General features: G+C 39.5%; 1 protein-coding gene across 2 annotated transcripts; it reads right to left on the bottom strand.

Annotated features, from left to right (window-relative positions):
* Positions 1–843: 843 nt before the first annotated feature.
* On the bottom strand, positions 844–25,010 carry SUPV3L1 (Suv3 like RNA helicase). 2 transcript variants are annotated; one of them, XM_068548865.1, is made up of 15 exons: positions 24,689–25,010; positions 19,104–19,181; positions 18,611–18,718; positions 17,374–17,488; positions 16,049–16,217; positions 14,141–14,252; positions 12,006–12,083; positions 10,618–10,709; positions 9,125–9,305; positions 8,495–8,588; positions 7,535–7,754; positions 5,453–5,533; positions 4,920–5,096; positions 1,979–2,127; positions 844–1,320 (listed from the first exon to the last, which is right to left on the bottom strand). In XM_068548865.1, the coding sequence occupies exons 1-15, from the start codon at positions 24,960–24,962 to the stop codon at positions 885–887; spliced, it is 2,364 nt and encodes a 787-aa protein (XP_068404966.1). In that variant the 5' UTR covers positions 24,963–25,010; the 3' UTR covers positions 844–884. The 2 variants fall into 2 exon arrangements, with proteins under 2 accessions (XP_068404966.1, XP_068404967.1); XM_068548866.1 differs by lacking the exon at positions 24,689–25,010 and adding an exon at positions 24,118–24,637.
* Between the last annotated feature and the right edge of the window lie 2,917 nt (positions 25,011–27,927).

The raw sequence follows: 27,927 nt of genomic DNA, 5'->3' as shown, positions 1-27,927 counted from the left end.
CAACTCTAAGTAGGTGTTATTGTCCATCTTTTTCAGATGTGGAGACCAAGCCATAGAGAGGGTAAGATTACTGAACTAACTGGTAGTGATGAGAGAAGCTAAACCAAGATCTATCCAACTCCAAAGACTATGTCCTTAAGCTCCTTTTAGCTATATCTCTAACCAAGTAAAGGCCACTATGCATCCGACTGGCCTTTGGACACGGGAAGACCACTCACTCTATGTAAAATAGCCCACCAACCACTACCACTCTCTTCCCTCATTCTACTTCTTTCTAGCATTTATCTCTGAAATCACATCTATTAATTTCACATTCATCTGCACTTCTACTATATTCCAGGCACCATAGATATGGCAGTGAATTACAGAGACAACAATATTTGCCCTCACAGAGCTGACATTATTTATTTAACTTATTCCTGTCTGTCACCATACCAAAATATAATCTCCACAAGGGCAGGAACATTATCTGTCTCATTTACTGCGTATTTCCAGCACCTAGAACAGCCTCGGGTACATGGGTACAACAGACAGCAATCTCTGTCAAAGAATTCTACCTGTGACATCCTCAGCAAAGGTATAGGAAACTGGTCAAAACAATTCACCAAACTGATTTTATTCCCATGCAGAGTTCCCTACAGTGCATTGTCTTAGTGCTATACTACCAATGGCCATTAAATAAATCTTTAAATAAATCCTCTAAGACACAAAACAAACAGCAGTTTAGTTATCCTTAACAGTTAATTTTTCTTAGCAAAAAAAACCAAAAAAACAAAAAAAAAGACCAGTAAAAGACAGCCACAGTACCATACCAGGCAGTAAATGCATATGAAGAAAAAAAAGGATTTTAAAATAGATTTTTATTTGCAAAAATAAAAATAAAACTAATCTGAATCGGGTTCCTTCTTCTTTCTTCTTGTCCCTTTTGAGGAAGTCCCAGATTCTGTTCTTCCTTTGCCATGCTCAGTTTGTTGTGTCATCCACTCTTTTTCTAGCTGTTTCAGCATGTCTGCAGTGAGGAGGCCTTGCTGCACCAATCTGGAAGCAAGGGATTTCTCTCCTGCACCAGGGCCAAGTGGTCCAGCAGCTTTACTCCCTAAAGCTTTGGTGCCGTGATTCCTTCTAGTTTGGCTCTTTACTGTTCCTGACAAACGGGACTGGCTTTCTGCTGATGAGTTCTGCAAATTCAGCAGTTTATGTGCCTCTGAAATTTTAATCAGTTTGGTGATGTTATGTACACCATCTTGGATAATGCCATCTAATTGTTTCTGGAGATCTCGAACAAGGCTGGCATCTGGAAACATATCTATAAACCGGTAGCTGGAAAAAAAGACATATTACATTATAGGAACAGCTCTTACCGCAGTCGCTGGACTAATCTCAATGAAGTAACTACATCTTGACACTGACTCATTCCAAATATTCTGTTTTTGCAAAACTGTGTCCAGTGCCTTTGCTCAACCTTTATTTCGGCCAACACACCTAAGGAAGATGTTGTTATGAGAGTCGGTCATTGCTCATATCTTAAATGATTCCAATATGCTCCCCTAGTGGGACATGCCCCTCCTTTGATAACCACTGATCTACAGCAGTACCTCTCAAATCACGATGTATACATGAGTAACCTCAGGATCCTGTTACAATGCAGAATTTGATTAAGCCTTGGGTGGGTCTGATAGTCTCTATTTTTAACAAGCTCCCAGTTGATAACAAGGCTTTTGGTCCAGGGATCACCACTTGCGTAACAAGGATCTAGGGGACTTTCTCACCTACCTATCTTAACTAGAATCGTAAGAACTCCTTAAGTCATTTTTGGAATAGGTATAAACCAGGCTCAACTGCCTTAATGGACAATAAACATAAAATAGAGCACCCTGCAAATATGTCCTTAATTTGAAAGTGCAAAAGACCATCATAAAACCTTTGATTCGCCCTATTACTTAAAAAATGAGAGCACATACAGGAAAAAAATTGATACCTTAGCCACAGGTAAAGATCCAAGACATCATGGACAGCTTCAAGATCCATGAGGTCTTTAATATTCTTAGGTGGAAGTAACGGCCATTTAATATATCGTCGTAACCATGAGAAGGTCAGGGGCTCATTCCTGCTATACTGCCTGGCAAACTGAGAGAAACAGAAGAAACGAATTTGGTAAAACAATCAGAATTCACTTCAGTCTGTGACCAGAAAAAAAAAAACAAACAAACAGCACAACAAAATGTTAACTGTGGCTATATCTCAATAGGCAGGCTGGTTTCTCTCCTTCTTTATACTTTTCTGTATTTTAGAGAACATTTAATATCTTATAAAGGTATTTTTTTTTTAAAAAGGGATGATTTCCTTCTTTCTTCCAAAACCAGGGCAACAATATATACATGAACTAGCTTTCCAGGGACTGTCTATTAACTTTTATGAACAATTAATGTTCTAAGTTCCAAGCAGACAGTACCCGAAGACTCTCATTCCTTCATGCAATAGTCCTATAGCTTCAAATATGAGCTTCTATTTTTTTAATATCCTCCCTTATTATAAAGAAACTCTTTGAGGTGGCTTTGTGCAAGGCTGGTCATGAGTCAATCAAACTAGTAAAGAGACTGCCTCTTTACTAGTTATATAGTTTTGGCCAAGTCACCACTGTGCTTCAGCTTCCTCATTACCATAACACCACCATACCTCCTTCTTGAACCACAAGACACTCTTGGAGGATATGCCGCCTCCCGGACAATGCTAGGCATTATTATGCATCACAATATACTATAGGAGACAGAAATAAAACTATGCAAGAACTATCAAGCAGAAGTTTAAAATCTTTAGCTTCAAGGATAAGGTGATTTCAAATGGTTCATTTCCTAATTAGGGAAAATTATCTCTAAATACTTAAGGCAGGGCAGTTTTCAAATAATTGTGGTTAAATAATGTTACAATTTTATTAATTTCAGTCTGGTGCATTCTGCTAGGTTTAATGAATGCCAAGTAGGACAGCCATGAAGAATGTAAATGTGACCACGCTAACTTACTAATAAGCAGGACATGACAAAAAGTTCTCTTATAAAGGCAGTGGCTTTAATATTTTTGGCCACAAGCAACTAATGGAAGCCCAATATGTAAAAGAGCTAAGCATGGAGCTGCTCAGAGACGGGGAGGGAGAGAGGCCCATGCAGGAGCCATGGAACACAGTTTCAAAACAACTTCCTAAGGGCCATCAGAGACCATCAGTGGGATTGAGCTCCTTTATACTTCAGTAATAATGGAGATCAAGAAAAAAGAAATAGGGGCTTCCCTGGTGGCGCAGTGGTTGAGACTCTGCCTGCCAGTGCAGGGGATGCGGGTTCGAGCCCTGGTCTGGGAGGATCCCACATGCTGCGGAGCGGCTGGGCCCGTGAGCCACAGTTACTGAGCCTGCGCGTCTGGAGCCTGTGCTCCGCAACAAGAGAGACCGCGATAATGAGAGGCCCGCGCACCGCAATGAAGAGTGGCCCCCACTTGCCACAACTGGAGAAAGCCCTCGCACAGAAACGAAGACCCAACACAGCCATAAATAAATAAATAAATAAATTTAAAAAAAAAAAAAGAAAAGAAGAAGAAAAAAGAAATATCTCTAGATTTCACATTTTAATCTGTAAACACAACACGTAACAACTATTGACCTGTACTGTTCCAGACTCCTTACTCCTTAGTAATATGCTTCCGCTTTATTAGGGTAGCTACTTGAAGAATGGTGTAAATGGGGTCAGGGCCATGGGCTCCAGCTCCATCCAGGCCAGTTTTTTAAGTTTAAGGCTTTGTTCCATAAACTTCAACCTTATGCTAGTTAGCTCTCTCACAAATGCCAGCTCTAAGAAACATAGAGCTGGTGATAGCTGGACACAGTAAATAGCTGGACACGGAACACCTCTGAGACACATTAAGGAAAAAAGAAAAAGGCAAGCTACAGACTAATTCATTGTAACATTTATGGGAAAGCACACCCACCCAACAAAAACTAGAATTTCTACTCATACAGGTATGTAGGCAAACGTAACGGAAAAGGTCTGCAAGGATACACAAAGCTGATAATAGTAGTTATGCCAGAGGACTGAGACTGAAGGTGGTAGCCCAATTTAACCTTCTCTAATGTTTTAATTTTGCTCACACAAAAAAAGTACTTATGTATTATTTATGTAACTTTAAAGTAATTTAAAACATAAGCTTATAAATAGATTTGATAAGAACAGAGCTAGTATGCAGAAAGCTAACAGCTATTAAGAAGATGGCAGTGAAACTACAACAATGAATCAGGAAAAGATTCGAAGAGGAAACCTTTGGGTTTAGTGGGGAGGGCGCTCCAAGCAGAAGCAAGAGGGAGAGCAAGGGCCCAGAGATGTGAGAGGACACGGCAGGAGACTGGAAGTTCAGCTTCTACTGCCTTTGCCTAGTCCCCCTGTTTGGGTGAATCTTGTGCTCAGAAGTTAGAGATTTGTATCCCTACCCAAATGAGTTAAAAGAAAAGAGGCTGGAACCTTGGCACCAAATTCACACAAGACAGCCATCCCTGGCCCAATGCCTGATAGTTAAGAAAACTGAATACTACTGCCACTACTGACCCCAAAGCCACCTCCCTTCCAAAACATATTACCCAACACCAATAAGGAAAAAGTATATCATCAGGCAAAGACCCCTTTCCTCGAAAAAACTGTTTAATTATTTGTTTTATCTTCTTCAAAAAGGCTACCATATAAGCCCAAATACAAAGCAAGATTTCTCCTTCCCCCAAAATATTATCTGTAAGGAAAAAGAGCCATTTTTATTTAAGTTCGTACACAGTATCTCATATTAAAGGGTACTCTCTTATTTCTTTATTTTGAATAACAAACTATTGTTTGGGGAAAATGCATCAACCTGAAACAACTCAAAATATCACAAAGATAAAGGCTTACCTGTAACAATGAAGAACAGACAAAAGGCTGCTTCTTGTTGATAGGGGCTGTGCAGAAAACATACCTCACTCGTAGACTTAATGGAATATGCTGGATCAACTCTGCAGAAAATTTAAAATCATCCATATTGCAGACAAAATACTGCCCATCAACTTGTGAAAAGTCTACAAAAATATCCTGGGGGGGAAAAATATATTAAGTTACTGGACTACCTAGCTGGGCATGAATAAAGTACTCAAGTCTATAAATGACAATCGCTTTAATCCATTAACAGACTTCCAGAAAGGCCTGCTTAATTCACTGCCTCCTCAAGCTAACAGACTTCCCCCATAGCCTTCCCGACCTGAAATACTCAGAAAATTCCTCAGGACAAAAGTCCCAAAAGATTTGGAGAGAAAGTTTCCGCTTTCAAGATAAACTTCATAAACAGCAACTTCACAAAAACAGACTATCCATTCATGTCCACAAGGTTAACCAGTAACTGTCTGACATACTGACCTTTTTAGAAAAGTGATGTAAGAGTTTCTACTTACAATGAGGTTAGAAAGCGTTGTGTCAGGGAGATGGTAGGCAAACATTTCAATCTGTTCAGCAGTTGGATGAAGACCAGCTGCCTTTAGTAAAGAAAAAACAACCATAAGCTTATTATTTTTTTTTTAAGGATAAGTTTTCTTAAGTTATTTCAAGATAAGTCCTATATTCAGGTTCAGCTATTACCAAATGAGTTAAGGGACAAGAATTTGAGTAAAACAGAGAAAAGCATCATACTTTGCCATTTATTACCAACTGGGAAAGCTGACGAGATGATTTAGTAAAACTAACCAAGTATACCCATTGAGTAATTAATCTTTTGCTTATATTTTAGTTATATTTCTAAAATCTATGATGACCTGACAGAGTACCACAAATAGTTTCCGGGGTCCCAATTCTCTCCACTGAACAAAAACGAAAAAGGAAAACCCAATCACTTTAACCAGGGCAATAAAACTGACATACATACATAAAAGAGAAAATGTCTAAATTGGAGGTCAGCTCTCTCTTTACCTGTATATTTACAATGTTAAGAACTGCCCACAATAAGTATAAGCAAGAAAATAAGAGAGAAAAGGAATGGGAAAAAGAAAGAGGAAAGGAGGAGGGAGAGATGAGTCATGGGAGGGAGGAAGAGGATGAGCACAAGAAAGGAGCTACACAGGAGGGAGATGGAGGAGATTCATTATCAGCTGCACTTTTTTTTTTTTTTAAATTTATTTATTTTTGGCTGGGTTGGATCTTTGTTGCTGCCCGCGGGCTTTCTCTAGTTGTGGCGAGTGGGGGCTACTCTTCGTTGCGTTGCACAGGCTTCTACTCATTGCAGTGGCTTCTCTTGTTGTGGAGCACAGGCTCTAGGCGTGCAGGCTTCAGTAGTTGTGGCTCGTGGGCTCAGTAGTTGTGGCTCGCAGGCTCTAGAGTGCAGGCTCAGTAGTTGTGGCGCACGGGCTTAGTTGCTCCGCGGCATGTGGGATCTTCCCGGACCAGGGCTCGAACCCGTGTCCCCTGCATTGGCAGGCGGATTCTTAACCACTGCGCCACCAGGGAAGCCCTCAGCTGCACTCTTAACAAAAGCTACAGAAATGATTTCAACCACAGCTTTCCTCCAGGAACTTTTCCTTGCATTCTCTCATTTATATACCCTTTTACGTGGGGTCACTAAAATCAGATGAGCCTTAATTAGTGAATTCTCCAGGCAAGCTTTAATTTGTTAACGGTTTGTTTAAAACATGTACACTTCTGCCTCATTAACTACACTAAGCAAAATTTAACCCTGTCCTTACTGGTTCCAAGTTGTATAGCTTAATGCTATTTTTGCCCCACACACAAAGGTTTCTTCTACTTCCAAGCTTCTCACAATTTTCAGTCTGCTGACATAGCTGTGTGCCCACCTGAAGCAACCGTGCCCCTATCCCCACCCACTGCTAGATTATAGGAAGAACTAAAGGAAAATCAGGTTTACTAAACTTGTTATATTATGGCTACATTTGTAAAATCTGAATCTTTCACTTGCATACCATTCTCTAACCAAGGGGTCTCTATTAGGCCTCTCGAAAGCAATAAAGCAGGGTTTTCTCTTCTTTATTTTTTTATTTATTTACTTTTTTTATTTTTGGCTGCATTGGTTCCTTGTTGCTGTGCACGAGCTTTCTCTAGTTGCAGCGAGCGGGGGCTACTCTTTGCTGTGGTGCGCGGGCTTCTCATTGTGGTGGCTTCTCTTGCTGCGGAGCATGGGCTCTAGGCGTGTAGGCTTTGGTAGTTGTGGCACGCAGGCTCAATAGTTGTGGCTCGCGGGCTCTAGAGCGCAGGCTCAGTAATTGTGGTGCACGGGCTTAGTTGCTCCGTGGCATGTGGGATCTTCCCGGACCAAGGCTCGAACCCGTGTCCCCTGAATTGGCAGGTGGATTCTTAACCACTGCACCACCAGGGAAGCCCAAAGCAGGGTTTTCTTGACATGATTTTCATGGCACAAAATTTTCTTTTGCTTATTTGTTTTCAGGTCTGAGGCAAAAGTCTGGAAAGTAAGTGAAGGAAGGAATGACTGTCCTCCACAGAGAAGTAGCAATTACTATGTTACACCTTACCTTTATAGGATCCACAGGCCTATTCAAAATTTCCTTTAATAAACTGAGGTCTTCTCGATTCATTGTTGTAACCTCTCCTTCTTTAAATTTTGAACTGAATCTACCAGCTCTGCCAGCAATCTGCAAAGCTTGAGAGGTGGTGATTGGTTCTATTTCTTTCTCTCCCTTTTCATTGATACTGGGCTTCATAAGGGAGTAAAAAATAATTCTTCTTATGCTCCTGAAACAGAAATACAAATGATCTCACGGACTGCTGTCTGAAAAACCGTCCATCATTTGATTCATTACAGAAATGCTCACTCTAATTCTAGTTTAGGCCTACTTGCAATATTGCCCACTGTTCACAAAGTAAGGTAAAAGGGTCTGTTGGTAATTCTTTTTCTTCCCTTTAGATAGCATTTTTTAACAACTGTGTACACTTACTAAAAATCGTCATCAAATTATACATTTAAAATGGGTGAACCGTATAATATGTAAATTATACCTCGGTAAGGCTCTCGAAAATAACTTTTTTACAAATAAACCACATAAAGCCTTCTTAGGCTACTTTTAAACATTGACTGCTGTCAACGGCTTTGAATAGTTCTTTCATGCATAAAGGTACGGTTGCATTCATTCCCCGGAGAGGAATATTCAGGCTTATATTGCTAACCCCTAAAACTAGTGGCTGGCCCTGCACGCCCAACAGGCACACACCCTTGTTGACTGAGACACTGAAGATGAAGTGAGGTAATGCAATAGGTTAGCAGTGGTAGGAAGCAGCACTCAAAAGTCCAAGGGTTATGTGATATTTTCCTTTCATTCCCTCAACAGGTGTGAGCAAGATCAAGTCTCAGATCTATACTATAATATCCATTCTCCTAAACCAAAGTGTCTGGTCATTCTAATGCCAATTGTTAAGTTTTTTAATTTCCATCTAACCCACTGAATATCCATGATTATTAAAAACAGATTACTTACAAATTAAGTCCCATGCCAACTGCATCTGTAGCAACCAGGATTTTGCATGGATCACCAGGATCATTAAACTTTCTTGCTTGAGCAAGTTTGGTCCCTAAAATAGGAACAGTTTATGTGAAATCAGTATTCTCAATCTTTTACTACATCACACTAAATATATCTTGGAAACCCTTACCTCCTACTCTCCATTTTTATGGATAAAACTCTTATTGTTTCAAACTTATTTCTCTACATTCTCAAGGAGCCACTTACCCTTGATTTCCATTCCACTAAGTATACCCACAAAGAGCAACACAATCCTCTTGTCGTTTCTGAGGACACTTATCAATAGATTTCTGGTAATATTTTAAGAATATTACCAAGTTCATATTTTAATGACATTTCTGTACGAAAATCATCAGCTCAACATTTAAAAATACAGTCTAATAATAGCAAGTAACAAGAGCTATAATTAAAATACTTCTATCACCACAAAGATGACTAGAGAAATATTTATTTTATATGACCTATAACAAATTACACACCAAGCAACTTAATTCATATCTTTTACTGTGTTTTCTAGACATATCTCAACATAAATGGCAAAAACAAGAGATTTCATATCTTGTCATGATGAAAGCCAATAATTACCAGGTGGGAGACTGCCATATATAACAGCTGATTCCAATCCCCGAATTTCAATCTGTCGACTCACAGAATAAATATCATTCTTGCTAAAACAGACAATGCAGTCCCCAGGCCGAAGGTTGTCTAAAGATTCTAATGCGTGATCCAGCACAAAAATGGGGGTAAGCCTCTTATAGGTTCGAACCTACAATAAACGATATGATATTGTAAAATAACATACCTAACTCAGCTTCTTCTAATATTGTGAAAAACTCACAATCAAGAGTAGCTAGAGGGGCCTCCCTGGTGGCGCAGTGGTTGAGAGTCTGCCTGCCGGTGCGGGGGACACGGGTTCGGGCCCTGGTCTGGGAGGGTCCCACATGCCGCGGAGCGGCCGGGCCCGTGAGCCACAACTGCTGAGCCTGCGCGTCTGGAGTCTGTGCTCCGCAACGAGAGAGGCCGCGATAGTGGAGGGGCCCGCGCACCGCAATGAGGAGTGGCCCCCGCTTGCCACGGCTGGAGAAAGCCCTCGCGCAGACACGAAGACCCAAAATAGCCAAGAATAAAATATATAAATAAATAAAAAGATTACTATAAAAAAAAAAGCTATTAAGAGTAGCTAGAAACTGATAAGTTCCAACTTTTTCTAGAGAAAATACAGAAAAACATTTATTTTGATATTATAAATGTTACCATCCATTCTCACTGGTATTACTAAATTAACAAAATGTTACAGAGGATTTCATAAATTTTCAAAGCACTTTCATATATATTTGATTTTTATGGCAACGTGGTAATTTCAGAAGGGTTATTAACTATTATTTCCCTTTCATGAAAGAATAAAATAGAGTCTAATAAAAGATTAGGTCTGATGAGGATTCTTCCAGTTCTAGCCTTCTGTGATTTGCATAAAAACACAAAGTGAATAACAGCAAAGCCAAGCCTAGAACCCAGAATTTCTTCCACTATATTCCACTATCTCTCCCTGAAAGCTGAGCACAAAACTAAAGTAATGGACCAATTTAAAAATATTTCTTCATTTTATTACAGAAGTCTGGTAAAGAAAACAAAAAGTAGGATTAAATGGAAATGAGTTGCTTCCTACTCTAGGAATTTGAAAAAGGGTATAAACTATCTCTACCAATCAGATATATATCAAAGTCCCCAATATCTGACATCTGAGACTTTGAAAATCACAAACTTTTGCTGGAGACTCCAACTTCCAACATTCCTGATTTATTTAATTCTAAAGAGTTCTGTTTAAACTCCAAAAGGTTTTGTCAAGAAAAGATAAGGAATCTCCTTATACTTTCGGAGACTTAGGGTGTGACAGCCACGCAGTCAGAACTTTAGTTCATGAGGGTCAACCAACTATGTATCATCTAGTCAACTATGAGGAAATGAAGCTAATCTTTCAAGTTCTGATTTTGCCACCATCTGGGGCCTATGAAGCCACTGCCTGGGTACTCTGGGCTATTTGCTATGCCACCTTGAGAACAAAGTGTATAATCTAGTACCTCCACATCTTCCCCAGTTGTGTACATAAGCTCGGTAACCAGGTCAATAGCAGCAGATTCTCCACACAAATGGATTTCTTCAGCACAGAGTCCTGTTAAATGCAAAATTGGCATTTTTTAAAATTTTAAAGATATAAAATTAAATATGCAATACTTTACATACCAAAAATACTTTAAGTTTGCTTACCTATTGCTTTACAACTTTACCAAGTGTTTTCATATTATCTCTATGATTCTAACCTCAAAACAAAACCTTCTAGTAGGCAAAAATTATCACCACTTTTATAAATCTTGGGGTTTTTAAATTGCTTTGGCCAAGGTTTTGAGTCTACTAGAGGATGAAGCCAGCCTGAACTAGAACCTGCATTTTGATGGTTAATACTGAACATTAGTCCTATACTTTTCTTTTTCAAATTAGGCTCCATGGAATCACTGAGGTGTCTCAGAGGCTGGGGTCTGGTGGGTAGAAGAAACTCCAAGCTCCTTACCCCTGAGCATATCCACTTTCATCTATTTTATATTACAGGCTTTAGTGTATAGTCTTTGTTTACACAAAGAGTTCCTATGCTTTAAAATTTGAAAACACTTGCCCTACAACATGCTGATCAAAAATTCACTCCAAAATCAAGCAGGAGAAATGTTCATTCATGTCTATGGACCTCACTTCCAGGAGCCTATCCTAAAGAAGTAATAAAATGAATAAAAAGTTACGCCTACAAAGATTTTTACTGCATCATTTATCATAGGGAAAAATGTTCAACTCTTTGGGACAAATTACAACTGGTCTCCCACATCCACAGGTTTCGCATCTGCAGATTCAACCAACCACAGATTGAACGTATTCAATCCGCGTCTGGTTGAATTCATGGATGCAGAAGCCATCCAACTGTAAGGGATTTGAGCATCTGCAGATTTTGGTATCTGTGGGGGTCCAGGAACCAACATCCCACAAATACCAAAGGACGACTGTGTAGTACAGTTCTTCAGTGGAGAACATGCAACATTAATATGTGGTATGAAAAAAAAGTCTATGAAACAACAGAACTGAAAAAAAAAGCAAGATAAAAATTATATATTCACAAAACACCATATACATGAGAAAAAAGACTGTCATGAAACACCAAAATGTTAATAGTGGTTGTGTAAATATGGCAAGATTTGAACACTTTAATTAAGTGATTATGCTAATTTTATCATAGAAAAAATGGACTTCCCATTATTAGAACAATATTTAGAAAATTAAAGCTCACACTTAGCTGACGTTTTTGTTTGATTTGTGTCAAAAGAGAATCTAGCTGCTCTATTTGGCAATGTCAAGCAGATAAATGCAGATAAATCCCAGTGCAGATGTCACAAAGCGCAGGTTTTATAGCAATAAGACCACCAACCTAGCAGTGCTCTGGTCCAGGCCCATCCTCTGGCTGGATCTTTAATCATTTGAATTTCATCAATCACGGCCACTTCATCTTGAAATAAAAAGTTATCATGAGCAAGACAATCTACTTCAATAGTATTATAAACAAATCACAATACCAAAATTCAAGCTTTCAATACCACCATAATCATCATCATTACTTATTAGGTGCTTCGTTTCTGGCAGGCTTGTTCTAAGTGCTTTACAACTCATTTAATCCTCACAACAAATCCATTAGGTAAGTATCATTATTACTTACATTTCCTTTTTTAAAATTTTTAATCTCATCATTTTTTTTTTTTAATTAAAAAAAAATTGTCTTTGGCCACGCCGTGCAGCTTGCGGGATCCTAGTTCCCCAACCAGGGATTGAACCCACGCTGTCGTCGGCAGTGAAAGCGAGGACTCCTAACCACTGGACCACCAGGAAGTTCCCCTACATTTACATTTTACAGAAGAATAGACTGAGACCCAGAGAAGTTAAGTCACTGGCCCTAGTGTAAGATTTAAAACCGTGAAATTCAAACCCAGACCATCTCTACTGCACTGCCTCCCAAACTGAACAGGTTCAACTGTCCTATTTTCTGCAATCTCAGAGGCAGCCTGGAGAATCTGCCTAATAAGAACACATCCACACAGCAGTTGAAGTAGCTCCTGGGACCAAGGAGTAGATAACCCTGCAGTAAAATGAAGCGCCTCAGGAATCCAGAAAGGTGTCAGGAGGAGAACCGGAGAAGAACGTGTAATTCCCTGAGCTCCAGCTCTACTCCTTCTTAGGGGTTTTAAAGCTTATTATTATGGTAAAAAAAATAGTGGCTCATTTTATTTTCTAATGCCAAAATGCTTCCAACCGTATTATTTTATTCTTTTTAAGTCATATAAATTATATTTTAGTTTGCTTCCCAAAATACCAAGGATTTGCAAGGAGCATATTTTAAAAAAAGGAAAAATTTAATATGCCCACAATGACATTTAACAAACAAAAGAAAGCTAATTTTATACTGAAAAACCATCAGATTAAAAATTACTAGCATATCTGAGCGTATACAAACAAGATTAGAAAAGAGGGGGCAGAAGAAGGAATTTTGATTTATATGTGCTATTTTAATTTTTACAATGTATTACTTTTAGAATAAATGAATTTTTTTGAAAACTATCCATTTACTCAGAAAGTTAAGATTATTAAAATGAAAAAAGCAAGCTACCAAATAGTACATAATATATAATCCCTATTTTATTTAATATACACACCCACGATGCACACGTAAGTATATGCATACACAATACAAACACAGTCTAGAAAATATACACCACAGGGTTAACACTTGTTGATTCTGGATGGGTGGAATTGGGAAATATTTTTTTTCCTTCTCTTCGCATTTATTTTTATGTTTTCTATAATGAAGAAATGATTGCCTACATAATAAGGAAAAAAGTTAATTTTCATTTAAAATACTTTCAGAACTACAGTACTTAAATAGAAGTTCTCTGTGGTACTATATGTAATAGTGAAAAACTTTAAACAACCTAAATATTCTTTAATAGAGGAATGAATAATTTTAGTCATAATATGGAATACTACATAACAATTTAAATGAATAAATGTGATATATATTCATGATACATATATATGTAAACAAGACTAGATCTAAAAATGTGTAAAATAAAAAGCAAGTTGTGGAATAATAATGCAATATGATAATCATGTAAATGTTTTAAAACACACAATCCACAGTATTGATAGGCAATACATAACAGTGATACCAAAAAAAAAAAAAAAAAAAAAGGGAAAGGTATATACCAAATATTTGATAGCAATTGGATCAAAAGAGGGGAGAGGAATTGAACTGGGGAGTGATACAAAGGAAAATTCATACTTATTGACATTTCGGTTCTTTTAAGAGAAAAAGGGAAAGAAATTCAAAAGCAAACATAAGAGAAAGTTTGGCATTTTTAAGCAGTGGTAAGTCCTGGGTATTTGCTGTACTATTCTTTTCTTTGTCTCAATTTAAAATTTTTTTCACAATAAAAAACACATTCCACATGTTCATCTGAATTTTAAAATAAAAAAATACTAAACCATACAGTTTTTAAAGTGGTATATACGTACAAGGAGTTGTAACACTGCACATCTCAACAGTACAAGCAACATGGGCAGCCTGTTTCCCATCTGGCTCTACTGTCACACGTTCTTCACCTGTTACCAAGTCACATGGCACACCCTAAGATGACAAAAAGAAAACTGGAATTATTTCCACCTTGAAAACAATAGCAAAAAGAAGTTTTGGATGTTTAATAGAGTATTCTCTCCATTACGTCAAATTTATTTGTCTAATAGTTGAAACAAAATATTCCCAATCCTGTAAAAAAAATTTTAATAAGCAAATAAAAGCCACTCTCTTACATAACCTAAGTAAACTTGGAAACATCTCAAATCAGCTAAATTCTCAGGTACCAAAAGCATGAGAAATTGCAGCAGTTTCACTTTTTACCTTTGTACTATTTCAATAGTTTCTGTACCATTTTAGTTTATTAAAATGAAATTGTTTCTATGTTCAAGAAGAATATTATAAATAAAATTTAAGAATATAAAGACCTCCTAATATATTTCTTTGAGAAGGACCAACATCAATGCCATGGTGTATCTGAGTTACCAACCACCCCGGTCCACTCAGGACTGAGGGGTTCCCCAGGATGAAGAACATTTGGTGCTAAATCAGGGAGAGTCCAGGCAAACTGGAACAGCTGGTCTTCACAGTGGCCTGAAACTAACGAGGAAACATCAGACATATCCAAACTGAGGGACAATTTACAACACAACTGACCTGTAGTCTTTCAAAATGTAAAGGTTATGAAAGACAAAGAAAGACTGAGGAATTGTCCCAGATTCATGGAAACTAGAGACATGACAATAAAACACAGGGGGAGACCCTGAACAGAATGCTGGGATCAGGGCGAGGGTGGGGGGGTGCGGACGGGGAAATGGAGTGGTGGCAGTGTTATAGTACAATTGGCAAAATTTGAATATGGACTGTGGATTAAATAATGGTATTCTATCGATATTAAATGTCCTACTTTAAATGAATATCCTGAGGCTATGTAGAAGAAAGTCTTTGTTCTGTGGAAATACTTTAAGTATTTATGAATAAGGAGGCATTATGTATGCAAATTACACAAATTATTCAGAACATAATAAAAGAGAATGCAAATCACCTACCAAAACGGGTTAATCTTTCATTATAAAGTCATAATAAAATAATGAACTAAAATGTGGCCCCTTTACTGAAATGATGCCTCAGACCACAGGGCATTCAGTCCTTTTCTCAGTCTTTATCGTTAGTTCTAGTTGACAGCATCAAAGGTCTAATCTTAAAAAAAGGTAAACTGAATACAACAGAGTAGGTGGGTAACTCTGAGGAGACAAAGAAGGGGTTCAGAGGGCATTTCCTCTATATCAATATTTTCTTTTTCTTTTTTTTGGCTGTGCCACATGGCTTACAGGATCTTAGTTCCCCGACCAGGGATTGAACCCGGGCCCTCCGCAGTGAAAGCACCGAGTCCTAACCACTGGACCGCCAGGGAATTCCCCAATAATATTTTATTTCTTAAAAAAAGTTTAAAAAAAAAAAAAGTATGGCAAAATATTAGAATCTGATGGGAGCTGGGTAGTGGACTCAGGTTATCTAAATGTTATTCCCTGCATTTCTCTGTATATGTGAAATATTCTGTAATATTGTATTTCACTCATTCTAATACACACGTTTTTTCACATTTTAGTATCTCTGAAACCAGGATACCTCTTAACAATGGATGGCATGTCAGAATTCAGTCGGCAGCATCATCTTCTTTCTCAGTTTTACATAAAATAACAGTACATCTTACACTTGATGGCTTGTTAGATGCAATGCAATATGGCACTTTTTGTTAACAGTAAATTACTACATCCCCCTCTACCCCCTTCACTCTACTCTCCCCCAAATTAACAAGAAAAAGAGAGAATATTTGGTAATATACTAACAGCAGCATTACTCTTTTCGAAGATCTCATGTGCCAGTAATTTTAAAGGGCCACAATATACTCCAGATTTTGCTGACAAGTATTTCTGGATTGCATGATAAGTCTTTCCACTGTTTGTGGGACCTGAATGGAATATTATCTTCCGCTGTAAGGCTCTGGCTTCTGGGTACCTAAAACATGAGTAGGTAAACAGCTTAATTCCATTAACCTCAAAATCCTGGCAAAGGTATTAAATGAAAAAAATTCCAAGGAAACATCCTCTTAACATTCATAAAATAGCATCTTTGAAAAATTAAATGATGAGTTTCATATCCACACTAAAATGACTGCTTTCCAAGAATAGCATTTACTAACTAGGGGACAAAAAAATCCAAATGCAAATTAATTTATTGGATATTCTTGCCACTGTACAAATCCCCTTCCCCAAGAGTTACCTAAAATAAGTTTAAACTGCTAACAGCTCCAGAGATTTGTCCACGTTATTTCCACAGCTCTACATATGCCCTATAAATAAATATTCCTAGGCTTCTGAATTTCAGCATATACAATAAAATGACTGAGTCTTCTGCTTCTGGCCATGAGCACTTGCCGTCTCACCATAAACAAGTAAAAAACTGGACAAAATATATACAGCAGCTGCCTGGGGACACGGACAGGAGGCAGTGCAGGACTACAAGCCCCAAAAGAAAGGAACACCTGAGATGAGCCCTGCTGTGCCCCGGTAGGGCACAAGGAGGTGGAACCCAAGCAAGGTAAAATAGTCCCACTGAGCTGAGCAGTAGAGATCAAGTTCAAAGCTGCTGAAGCAGCTGGAATTTGAAGGCCAGAGTGTGAAAGAGAAAAAAGGGCGCAATAGAGGGGGTGCCTTGAAGCCTGTGTGGGAGTTCCTTGGGTCCTTGGCCAAGGGCTGGGCTGAGCATGTGCAGGGCCTAACAGAGGACAGCTTGCTAAGAGTCTGAGTGGAAAGTCTCAAAGAGGTGGCAAAGTGCTAGGAGATGCTGGAGTTCCAGCCACAGTGGTGGTGGGGAGAGCTCATTAATAGCGTATTCAGCTGAGACACCAGAAAGGCCACACCTGAATTGTAAGGATGACACCCTAAAGGGCTACTCTAGATCTGCCCTAATAAAACCTTAAACCAAACCTGATTAGGATTCAAGGGGAGATACCAGTTAACTGCCTGCCAAAACTGCCCACTTTTCTAGAGAAAACAAAACAATCTAGACAACTTATGATTTATCATCCAGCATACAATAAAAATCTATAATGATCACTAATTTCCCAAGATTAGAAACTGAAAATTTCAAATCCACAAATAAAGAAACTAACCAGTTAGGCGGTATTCTTAGGTCACTGATTTTACGTAGATCATCCTTACATTCCAACACAGGAAATATCTGTTTTGCATGTCTCAAGAAAAATGGAAATAAATCATCCACGTGAGCTGGAAAATAAAACATTGCATTAATATGTGCAATCTAAGTGTTACCCATAACTGAACTGAATGAGAACTTTACTCTTAGTGAGCTAAATTAAGGGGACATCGCCAGAATAAACAGAAAAACCCTAAAACAAGGAACTCCATCCTTTCCTGAGATCCTGCTTTGTCTTACATTTTCCTCCTTACTTCACTTATATTTTCCAGGAAAACAGAAAATTGGCTTTCAACAACCATGTTCCACTTCTTCTATGCAAACAGGTAAAGATCAGCATTGATGAAAGTTAAGTTAAAAACAAAGAACCTGGGGGAATTCCCTGGCAGTCCAGTGGTTAGGACTCGGCACCTCATTGCGAGGGGGCCCGGGTTCGATCCCTGGTTGGGGAACTAGGATCCGCAAGTGGCATGGTACGGCCAAAACAAACAAACAACAAAAAACAAAGGACCTGGGAATATACATTAGAGAGAAGGCCTGTGGTTACTGAAGAGAAATACAGGTGCAAGTATTTTTTAAACTACAGAGACCACTAAGAGACAAAACATGAAAGTGAATTGACTCCTCAGCAAGAAGTCTCCACACCTTAGTGGCTCTGATGAGGGTGGGGCTGTGTCCAATTCTGCTTTGTGTCCAGGTTCTACCTCAGTGCCTGGCCCAGGGCAAAAGTCTAATAGTCAAATACATAAAAATATAACCAAAGCCAAACTGCCTATGGGAACAAAATAATGATGTTCCTACATTTTTTTCTTTTATAGCAAGAGCTTTGTCCTAATATGAGGGAGAAACAAGCCAGTGGCAGAAACAGATGGAATCTGTTATGTATTAATTCTGTCTTGTGTGAGAGTTTATTTCACTGTAGCCTATATTACTACACAGTGAAGAGCAGATAATGACAGATCAAGACCCCAGTCTTCCTCCAGCCTAAGACATACGGGTGATTTAATAACCAGTTCAGGGACCCACTATAAAAGCAAAAGGACCTAGAAGGCCTCCTATGAAAGCACTGAATTATTTACAGAGGATATTAACAGGGCTTATTCTAAAGCAAATAAGCCCTAACTAGAGAAATAAACATAGGAAGAAACAGAAAGTATGCTCAACAGGATTTTAAAAAGTCTCTAAACACTTGCCTGCACTGAAGCAAATATCATTCAAAATAATGTGAATGTCCACATCCAGGGAATGAGACTGCATGATATAATTTCTAAAGCTTATGAAAGCTTGGTGGAAGAGACGAGCTGTGGGAAACACAAAATCAAAATAGGTAGGATTTAGTTTTCATTTAGTTTCTCATGTTAAAAAATACATATACACATCACACCTAACTCCTCAAAGTGTCTTTTTCTTTTCTTGTAGTACAGCTGGCTTGTTATGATCTGGGCTAAAACTGATATTCTAGTAGAGCATGAAGGAAAGCTGAACACACAGCTCCCCTGCCGTGTGTCTGGCTCCCCAGGTGCATCCTGCCGAGCTCCTGCCTGGAGAGAAGCAAAAGTCAGGGACATTCTCTAGATTACAACTATGTATTAATACGTATGTCCAGGCCACACTAGGTCCCACACAATAATGACAAAGCTGTAATCTAAGCAGTAATGTCTCTAATGGAAATCTTATTAGCCTTACCATCGAGTCCATAATCAGCACTCAGTTTCTGAATTTCTTTTCTCTTGTAAAACTTATCTAAGATCTTCTTTACTTCATCTGGAAGAAAGATATAAAAATTTAACATATGTTTAACATTTGTTTTCCAGATAGAGAAATGCCCAAAGAGCAAAAGAAACCTGAAGTCGTAACACTCAAGGCAGCAGTCTACTGAGTGTTGCAAGAACTTGAAGGTTTTAGTTGATCACAAACTCTTTGTAGTTTAATAGTGTCTAGAAAAAGTATAAAGTCAAACAATGCAATATTCCTGTAATACTGCAGAAGACTAAGCAAGGTGCTACAGGATTAGCATCCCCCCTAGCCTCCATCAGACCACTTTTAGATAACCATGTTCTGTTTTGTTTACTTACAACCATTCTGAACATCAAATAGTGAGCAGCTAAAGGTATCTAGAAAGATAACCAATACTGTGAGGGCCAGATCATTATGCTTTCATGTGAATGACTAAAGGAGCCAGGGATGATCTTTAGCTTGAAGATGATTTTAGGGAGAACAGATTATACATATTTTGTTCTAGATGGCATAACTAAAGTCAGTGGGAAGTGAAGGAAACAGATTTCAGTGTAATTTATACAAGAACTTCCTAATAATTAGAACAGGGAAAAGGGGTTGCCTCACAAAAGTGCCAGCTCCTTGTCACTGAAAGTACTCAAGCAAGGCTTAGATGACTGTATTTCAAGGGTGACAGCAGAGAAATTACTGTGCTATAGTGGAGGTTGAATTAGATATCTGCTGAAATAACATGCCACTATGAGTCCCTAATTTTACAGGTGAAAATACTTTAATCAAGCTGAGATTGTATTAACAGTGCACACGTTAAAACACTACTGCATTATTCTGTAGAGATAAACATTTTACTAATCCAGCCATACACTCTACATTTCTGGGAAGGCAGGCTAAAACTGATACAGTCTTTGCTCATGAAACACAGAAAGGCCAGGTGGCCTGCATTTTCATCCAACCACAACACACACACAACACTCACTGAAGAAATTAAGCCTGAATAAAGCATCTCACTATCAAAACTTTGTTTTACAGAATGAGGGAATTTCAAAGTCGCTGGTTTAGCCATTAGGTTTTCCCACAACTAAATGTAAGATGCATACAAATACATCTACTATCACAGGCAGCTATCCTGATATTTCTGGGTCTCTGTTACTTTGTACCCAGTAGTTGCAACAGTTTCTTTACAATAGTGGAAAAATCAGTGACAAAAAAGGCACATGCAATTGCTTGGGGAAATTCTGCTGACCTATAAACTCAATACAAACTGAAGACATCACATTTATTAGAATTAATCCATTTTCTGTAACTAATACTCCAGTGTTATCCAAGAATTATGATACTTCACTCAATTTAAAATGCTTCAGTAATATGAACTTTCTCATGCTAAGTGAAAGAAACTAGTCAGGAAGGCCCACGTACTGTATACTATTTATATGAAAGGTCCAAACAGAAAGAGAATGTGGATTAGTGGTTGCCACGGGCTAGGCAGAGGGGACTGGGGGCTAGGGGAATGGGGAGTCACTGTTTCTGGGTATGGGATTTCTTTTGGGGGTGATGAAAATGTTCTAAAATTAGATTATGGTGATAGTTTCACAACCCTGCAAATACACCATTTAATTACACTTTAAATGGATAAACTTTATGATATGTAAATCATATTGTACAGCTGTTTTAAAAAATGAATACTACCCACATACTAAAAGTGAAGTTTCTCTGTATCAATACTTTCTTTTATCTAAAATTTAAAAGATAACTGCAAAAACATTAACACAATGGAAATAGCACTGAAGAAAACTTAATCTACTACAGAAGTATATGGAAACATAGTTTTGTTTTTCATAAAAATTAAGCTTTAACTGTCTCATTGTTCTTTTTAAAAATTATTTATTTATTTATTTATGGCTGCATTGGGTCTTCATTGCTGCGCATGGGCTTTCTCTAGTTGTGGCTAGTGGGGGCTACTCTTCATTGCGGTGCGCAGGCTTCTCACTGTGGTGGCTTCTCTTGTTGCAGAGCATGGGCTCTAGGTGCGCAGGCTTCAGGAGTTGTGGCACACGGGCTCAGCAGTTGTAGCTCGCGGGCTCTAGAGCACAGGCTCAGTAGTCATGGCACACGGGCTTAGCTGCTCCGCAGCATGTGGGATCTTTCCAGACCAGGGCTCGAACCCGTGTCCCCTGCATTGGCAGGCAGGTTCTTAACCACTGCACCACCAGGAAAGTCCCTGTCTCATTGTTCTTAACAGAATGACCTGATTTGGGGATCACAGTTATTTCTCATTGAAATTAATGGTGATTAAAGGAGACTCTCTGGATTTCAGCCACAGTAGAAATGACTCAGTACTACAACTTTTAACCAGTTAATAGCTTTCTTCCAGCTTCCTACAATGGGAGTTTGGGATTTAATAACAGGTTCTCTTCTAAAATGTAAATGTACCTCACATGAATCTTTACACAGAAATGATCCACTTTACTCACTCCACATACATCTCGATGAAGAACAAAGTAGCTACTACTAATGGTTGGGACTGCTTAAACCTTATGATTTACCCATTTTGTTAAAACGTTTTAATTCGCTTGTTCCACTGTACTTATCAGGAATTAACTAGAAGCCCATTTCTTAATACATCAAAGTTCTATGATCACTTGAGGGTTGGAGAAGCAGGTGGAAAGGTACAAAACTCAACCTCTTCAAAACAGAATTGGAAACGCCAAAGTCACAGTGGAAACACAGGTGGAGAGAAGTGATCAGAATATATCAGAACATCTCTAGGATTCAAAAAGGAAAGGGAGAATCAATCCTGAAGAGACTGTACCAAAGACCACCTAGTAGTGGCATTTAGTTTCCACCCCTTTAATATTACAACTAGTATTACCACTCTTGTTGAATATGAAGAAGTACTGAAATACTGTTCTAGTAGTGGCTGAACTCATGATGAACCTTTTGTATCATCACAAAGGGAATTATAAAAACTAGTACTAGATTTACTGAAACTGCCCCTATTGCAGCAGACAGCTGCATTAGGCCAAATGCCTCCGACCCTTCTGCATCTCTCTCAGGTGATGGCTGTGAGAGACGACTATTCCCTACACCCTCAAATGTATCTGTACCTGATACACCTACATCAAATTACAATGACTTCGTTAGGCTTCTGTTCTTTCTTAAGGTTCCCCTTGTAATCAACAGCATGATTCTCATCCAGGAAGCTAGCTGTGCTCTGGTCAGAAAAGTGTCGCCTAATACCCTATGCAGAAACTGTCTCCATAATCTTGACCCCCTTAGCATTACACCGTAATTCTGTACTTCATGAATGATTTGCCAGAACATACCAATCCAGGTGTTTTGACAAGGAAGCTTCCCCCAAAACTCTGACTCCAGTTCACTTCACTAATATGGAGCTGAGTGGCTTCAACCCTACGAATCCAAGTTCCAATCTGCATCTACCCATCTACCACTACTAGCATCTATGAGGAAACTACCACAACCTGTCTCAATTAATCTGATACCTTCCCTAGGAGTCACAACTGCTAATAAAATTCACCATGAATATTATTTGTTGTTGTCACATCCTGTAAACATACCAGTGATCAATCAAAAATTAGAAAGAGATCATGTGAGGTGCATCAATCACCCATGGTCAGCCAGGGCTCACCTAGCTTACCTCAGTGCCTGGGTGCTACCTTCCTCCTTCACTGTTCCACTTGAGATCACCCAAAACTTCCAGCTTAGTCAGCTGTCCAAGAAAGGGGAGGGCCACTCTGCCATCAAAGGTAGCTGCACTTCATTGTTAGAACTTCCAAACACTTAAAAATTTGTAACAGTGCCCAAAAGATTTCAAAACACTAATCTGGTGGGACCAGCTGATCATGAGTAAAAATACATCCAAGGAATTTTACACCAGCTATTTTACACCCTAAAGAAAGAGAGGCTTAGAACCTTTATTTATACGATAACCCAAAAATACGTATTTTGTTAAATCCTCACATCAACCTATGCTATATAATTGGGATAGATTATTTGGGCTCCTAGGGGAATAGTTTTCCCAGTTTCCACACATCACAGATTCTACTGCAGGGTAACTCCATTTTTCAAATAGCAAATGTTTACAAGTGATACTAGTTTACATTTGTTCACCCCTTTACGCTTTTCAAAGTGCTTTGCCCAACACGTTATCATGACTTTCACAATCCAGAGATGTAAGCAAAGAAAATATTATTCTCATTTTACCATTTGGGAAATGGAGAAAAGGTAAGTAAACTGTAAATCGGGCCAGTCACTTAAGTGCTGTAATGACTATCACAAATATGCACCATCTTTCTACTTGTAGTCAATCGTGTTCACATGGCTAAATGTGTTACAATCAACCAGAAAAAAATACATATATACATATAATATATATACATATACTTATATACATATATGTATGTGTTACAATCAACCAGAAAAAATATATATATTATATACATGTTTACATAATATATAAATATTATGTATGTGCTACTGTGTGACTAGATAAATATGTCAGTGGTAAAGACTGTCTACTTCATAAGAGTTACTGTAAAGATTAAATGGGTCACTTGCTTAAAACAGTACCTATCTCTAGCAAACACTGAGTATTAGCCATTGTTATTCTTAGAAAAAGAAGAAGAAAATGGAATTACAGAGGTATTCTAGGCAGAGGGAGTATCATGTGTAAAAGCCCTGGAGCACAGTGCACATTTCATCAGTTTGACTGAAACAAAGAGAGTGGCGCGCAACAATGCTTCTCCAACAGGTACCCACGCCAGATCAGGCAGGGATTGAAGACCCTTTTAAACTGGGAACAATGGAAAAACATTAAACAATGTTTTGCAGGGGAGCAATAGGATTAGATCTTGCCACTTGCTGATGCTAAGCTATTCCTTTCCCTCTGGAGCCCCGGATGACCAGGGAACCTACCACCTTTGGTGAGCACACCCTGATCATGTTCTACCTTGTAGTACAGTTGGTCATCCATAGGTCCTTCCTCCCCACGAGACTGTAAGTTTCTGGAGCAGAAGAGATCTGGATGTGAGTCTGGTTCCTCTTGGCAACCACCATACAGCCTAACACAGTGTCTGGTTTGCGTAGGTACCCAGTCAATGACAAAAACTCCTGAAAGAAATCTTCCTCTGGCTTTTCAATGCCTCACTCCCTTGTCCCTTCTCGGAGCAATAGTTCTGGGTAGCGGGGGAGGAGAAAGAGTACGCTAGAAATCAGTCGTCCACCTAACGACTCAAAAAAGGTGAATCGTCCCATCACAAGAGGGCTTAAACCATTCACAGGACAACAGTGAAAGAGAGAAGGCCATTTCTGGGGCAGCACATCAAAGGATCAATCAGACACAGTCCCAAGCCGTGAAGGGCTCACACGCCAATAAGGGAGGCAGACACTGACTGGCACGATGACAACGCTCGAGGGGACCTCGGGTCTCCAGGGGAAGGGCGGGGGGGCGGGCCGGGGGTAAGCTTCTTCGCGGGCCCTGCAACACCACCCGCGCCGCCCTCGCCAGCTCCTGCACTCACTCTTGTCCAGAGGGCGGGTTAGCTCGGCCCCGACATCGCCGTCCGCGCTGCGGCCCTGCGGTTTCACAGTCAGCGGCACGAACAAGGACGTGTTCGGAGCTTTGGAGCCTCCTGAGGCAGAAGAAGAGGCGCAGGCAACGGCAGGAACGCGCCCCAGAGTCCCAGGAAAGGGCCCAGTGTGGGCACGAAGGGCAGAGCAGACGGCTGCCCGGGGGCCAGGCTGGCGCCCCGGGGGAAGCCGAGCCCACACCAGGGCACACCGGGGGAAGGACATTGAGACCACAGGCTCGAGAAGAGGCTAGCTGGAGCAGCCTGCGGACACGGCGGCGGACAGTGACGCACAGCGCCAGCGCCTACAGCCCGCAAAGACCCAGAACAGCGGAGCTGCCCAGGAAGACGCCCGATCAATAAGGAAAAAGGAGTGCCGGAAGATTGCTGGTAAAGGAGAGGAAAAGCTTAGAAGCGAAAATCACAAAAGATAAGTGCTTGTAAATCCTTGTCCTCTCTCTCTCTTTTATTGGAGATCGGAGCCAGCTTTCTTTAAAAAAATAATCTGGCACCTTTGGGGATGTCACAGATGAGATGCGGGGCCTGCGAGGTGTGTCACATGACGCAAGCTGGCCCTGCGGGTAAGTGTTCGGAAGCACGTGGGCAGTGCGGCCAAGCCGTGTGGGTGCGACTGGTGGAGGCGCAACTCTCTAGGTTGTGGCGCCAGCGTGGCTTGCGGACTCGAAGCTTTGAAGAGCATTTCCCAAAAGTTCCTTAGACTATTAACTTTCGTTTCCTGATAGAAGGCGTTAGAGAACATAACTTGATCTGCCCTTCAGGACCGTTGTTAAGGAATTTTGTTCTACAAGTTCTTAGGTAAACTCCTTGTATGACGTGTGTAGGTACTTATACTTTAATATGATTAGTTTGTATACATCATCCTAGCAGCTGATATGTCACAGCCGCGTAGCAAAAATATGTTCCCTGTACTTGGGGCAAAGTTTAATTTCTTTTGCATTAGTTGGATACTGTTTCATTTGAGGTTGCAACATCTTAAATTCAAGATATGCCGTTGGATTTTCCATATCTCTTATTATACTTAAAACATTAAGGTCTTGCAACTTGAAGGAGCACGGCATATGATTTGTAATATTGTATGTCAAATAAGATTTCAGTAACAATTTGCTATTGTGCCTTTGATTCACCGAATACTTTTTAAACATCAGGGATTCAAGTAGACGGCCGTTTGCCCTCAAGAGTTTTTGATCTGGTTTTGGTCATACGAACGGTTAACGTTAAGTAATGAAAATGTTTATTATTCTTAGGCTAATGAGAGTTCAAAGAACTATTCATGCCAGAACTACAGGCCAGTTGTTATGTCATCGTTTCTCACCTACATACCTCTGAATACATTGGGTGCCTAGTACAACTGCTATCAAAGCACTAAAACTGTATCATAATTGTGTTTCTAGAGTAGTAGTACTCAAACTTCAGGGTGCATCAGAATCATCTGGAAAGTGTGTTAAAGTTGTTGGGGCCCTACTCCTGGAGTTTCTGATTCATAGGGTCAAGCGTGGGGCCCAAGAGTACGAATTTATAACATGTTTCCAGGTGATGTTGACCCTGCTGGTCTGCGGAACCACACTTTGAGAACCACTGCTCTGGGTTATAGTTCCTTCAGGGTAGGGCAATAAAATAGCACTAAGGAAATACTCAGGAAAATGCTGAATGAATGCATAGAGAAATAAATGGGAGACAGGGAAAGGAAGTGGGAGAAGATATCCTTGGCAGTAGGGAATAAACTAAGTTCTCTCTTCTTTGCCTTTGCTATTAACAAAACCTGGTTTATAAGTTTTCTCAAAAGCACATTCTAGTAGATTTCTCCCCCTCACATCTTGCCTACAAATTCTGTAATTTGACATTTCTAGAGTATTTTTCTAATGTAAGGTTATCATGATCTGGATAACAAATTGTTTATCCCTTAGAATCATGGAGTAATAGAGCAGGAAAGGGGTCTTAGAGATTATCTGGTCCAGTTTCCCCAGACCTAGGGAGGGAGCAACTATCAAATGCATTTGTAGAACTTGTAGATAGTGTCCACATGGTCCTGTTTTGCTGTCTTGCTTTCTCTCCCCAGCCTGATAAGACTCCTAGAGAGCCTAGTCTATTTTCTTTATTCTAATACTAAGTTGCATAACAGTTCTTATCCGTAATTTTATTACATTTAGACACATTTTTTTTTGTAGAGGAGGACACCTTTAATTTTATAAGCACTAGGAAAATAAGCTTCATCCATTTATTCAGATATTGAATGTATTATGTGATAAGCACAAAGTATACCAAAACAAAACAGGCTGAGCCCTCAAGAGGCTTATTAAGTCCATACAATTAAAAAGTCTTCTAGAAGTGTGGTAAACAGTCCTGGAGGTGTGCACAGCATGCCTTGGCAGCACAACAAAGGGACATCTCTTTGACTTAGAGATGGAGATGGTGTCAGGCAAGAGTGGCCTGGAGAGTCTTACAAGAATTTAAGTGAAGTGCCGGCACAAGGGCAAGCATTCTCCAAGGAGTCTGGCATAACTGGAGCTGAAGGTGTTTTGTAATAGGGAATTTAAGCTTTTCCTGGAATCGAGTCACTGAAAGATTTTAAATAGGGGAGAGACATAAGAACTATGCTCATAGAAGATCCCAAGCCTAAAAAGGGATCTGTCATATTTAAGAGTGCACATTTTCCTCACTATTATCTTTGATTTGAAACTGTAAAATGTGTTACATTTCAATCCAGGCTAGTATAAGCCCCCTGGAGAGTGCCTGTATATGTGTTCAACAGATTTAGCTGAATATAAAAGGAACAATTTAAGACTTTACTGACTCACATGGTAATTAGAATTGAGTATTCCAACTACTTGATCCACATTGAAGGGGTCCAGAACATGCCACTGGGGCATAAAATTTTTAGTAGAAGGCATTGGAGTTCCTGAAATCCTCTGTCTGCCTAATAGCAGAGCCTCCCAAAAGAACTCCATTGCCATAAATCCCCTCACAGGGAGCAACCAGGGAAGATAAACTCATCACCAGAGACAGCGAGAAATCGACACCTAAACAGACTTTCGTTACAGAACTATCATATATCTACCATCTATTTTCCTAAGGATCGTTTTATCTTTCCTAAAAATCATTTGCTTTCCCATTAGTGCTCTTTCTCCCCACAACTTCCTCTAAGTCATTTATAAGCGTACTTAACCCCCTTT

Source organism: Eschrichtius robustus, chromosome 7 (genome assembly GCF_028021215.1).
Source record: "Eschrichtius robustus isolate mEscRob2 chromosome 7, mEscRob2.pri, whole genome shotgun sequence".
NCBI classification, from domain to species: domain Eukaryota; kingdom Metazoa; phylum Chordata; class Mammalia; order Artiodactyla; family Eschrichtiidae; genus Eschrichtius; species Eschrichtius robustus.
The sequence above is the reverse complement of the archived record's forward strand: the minus strand, read 5'-3'. Positions and strand labels throughout refer to the sequence as shown.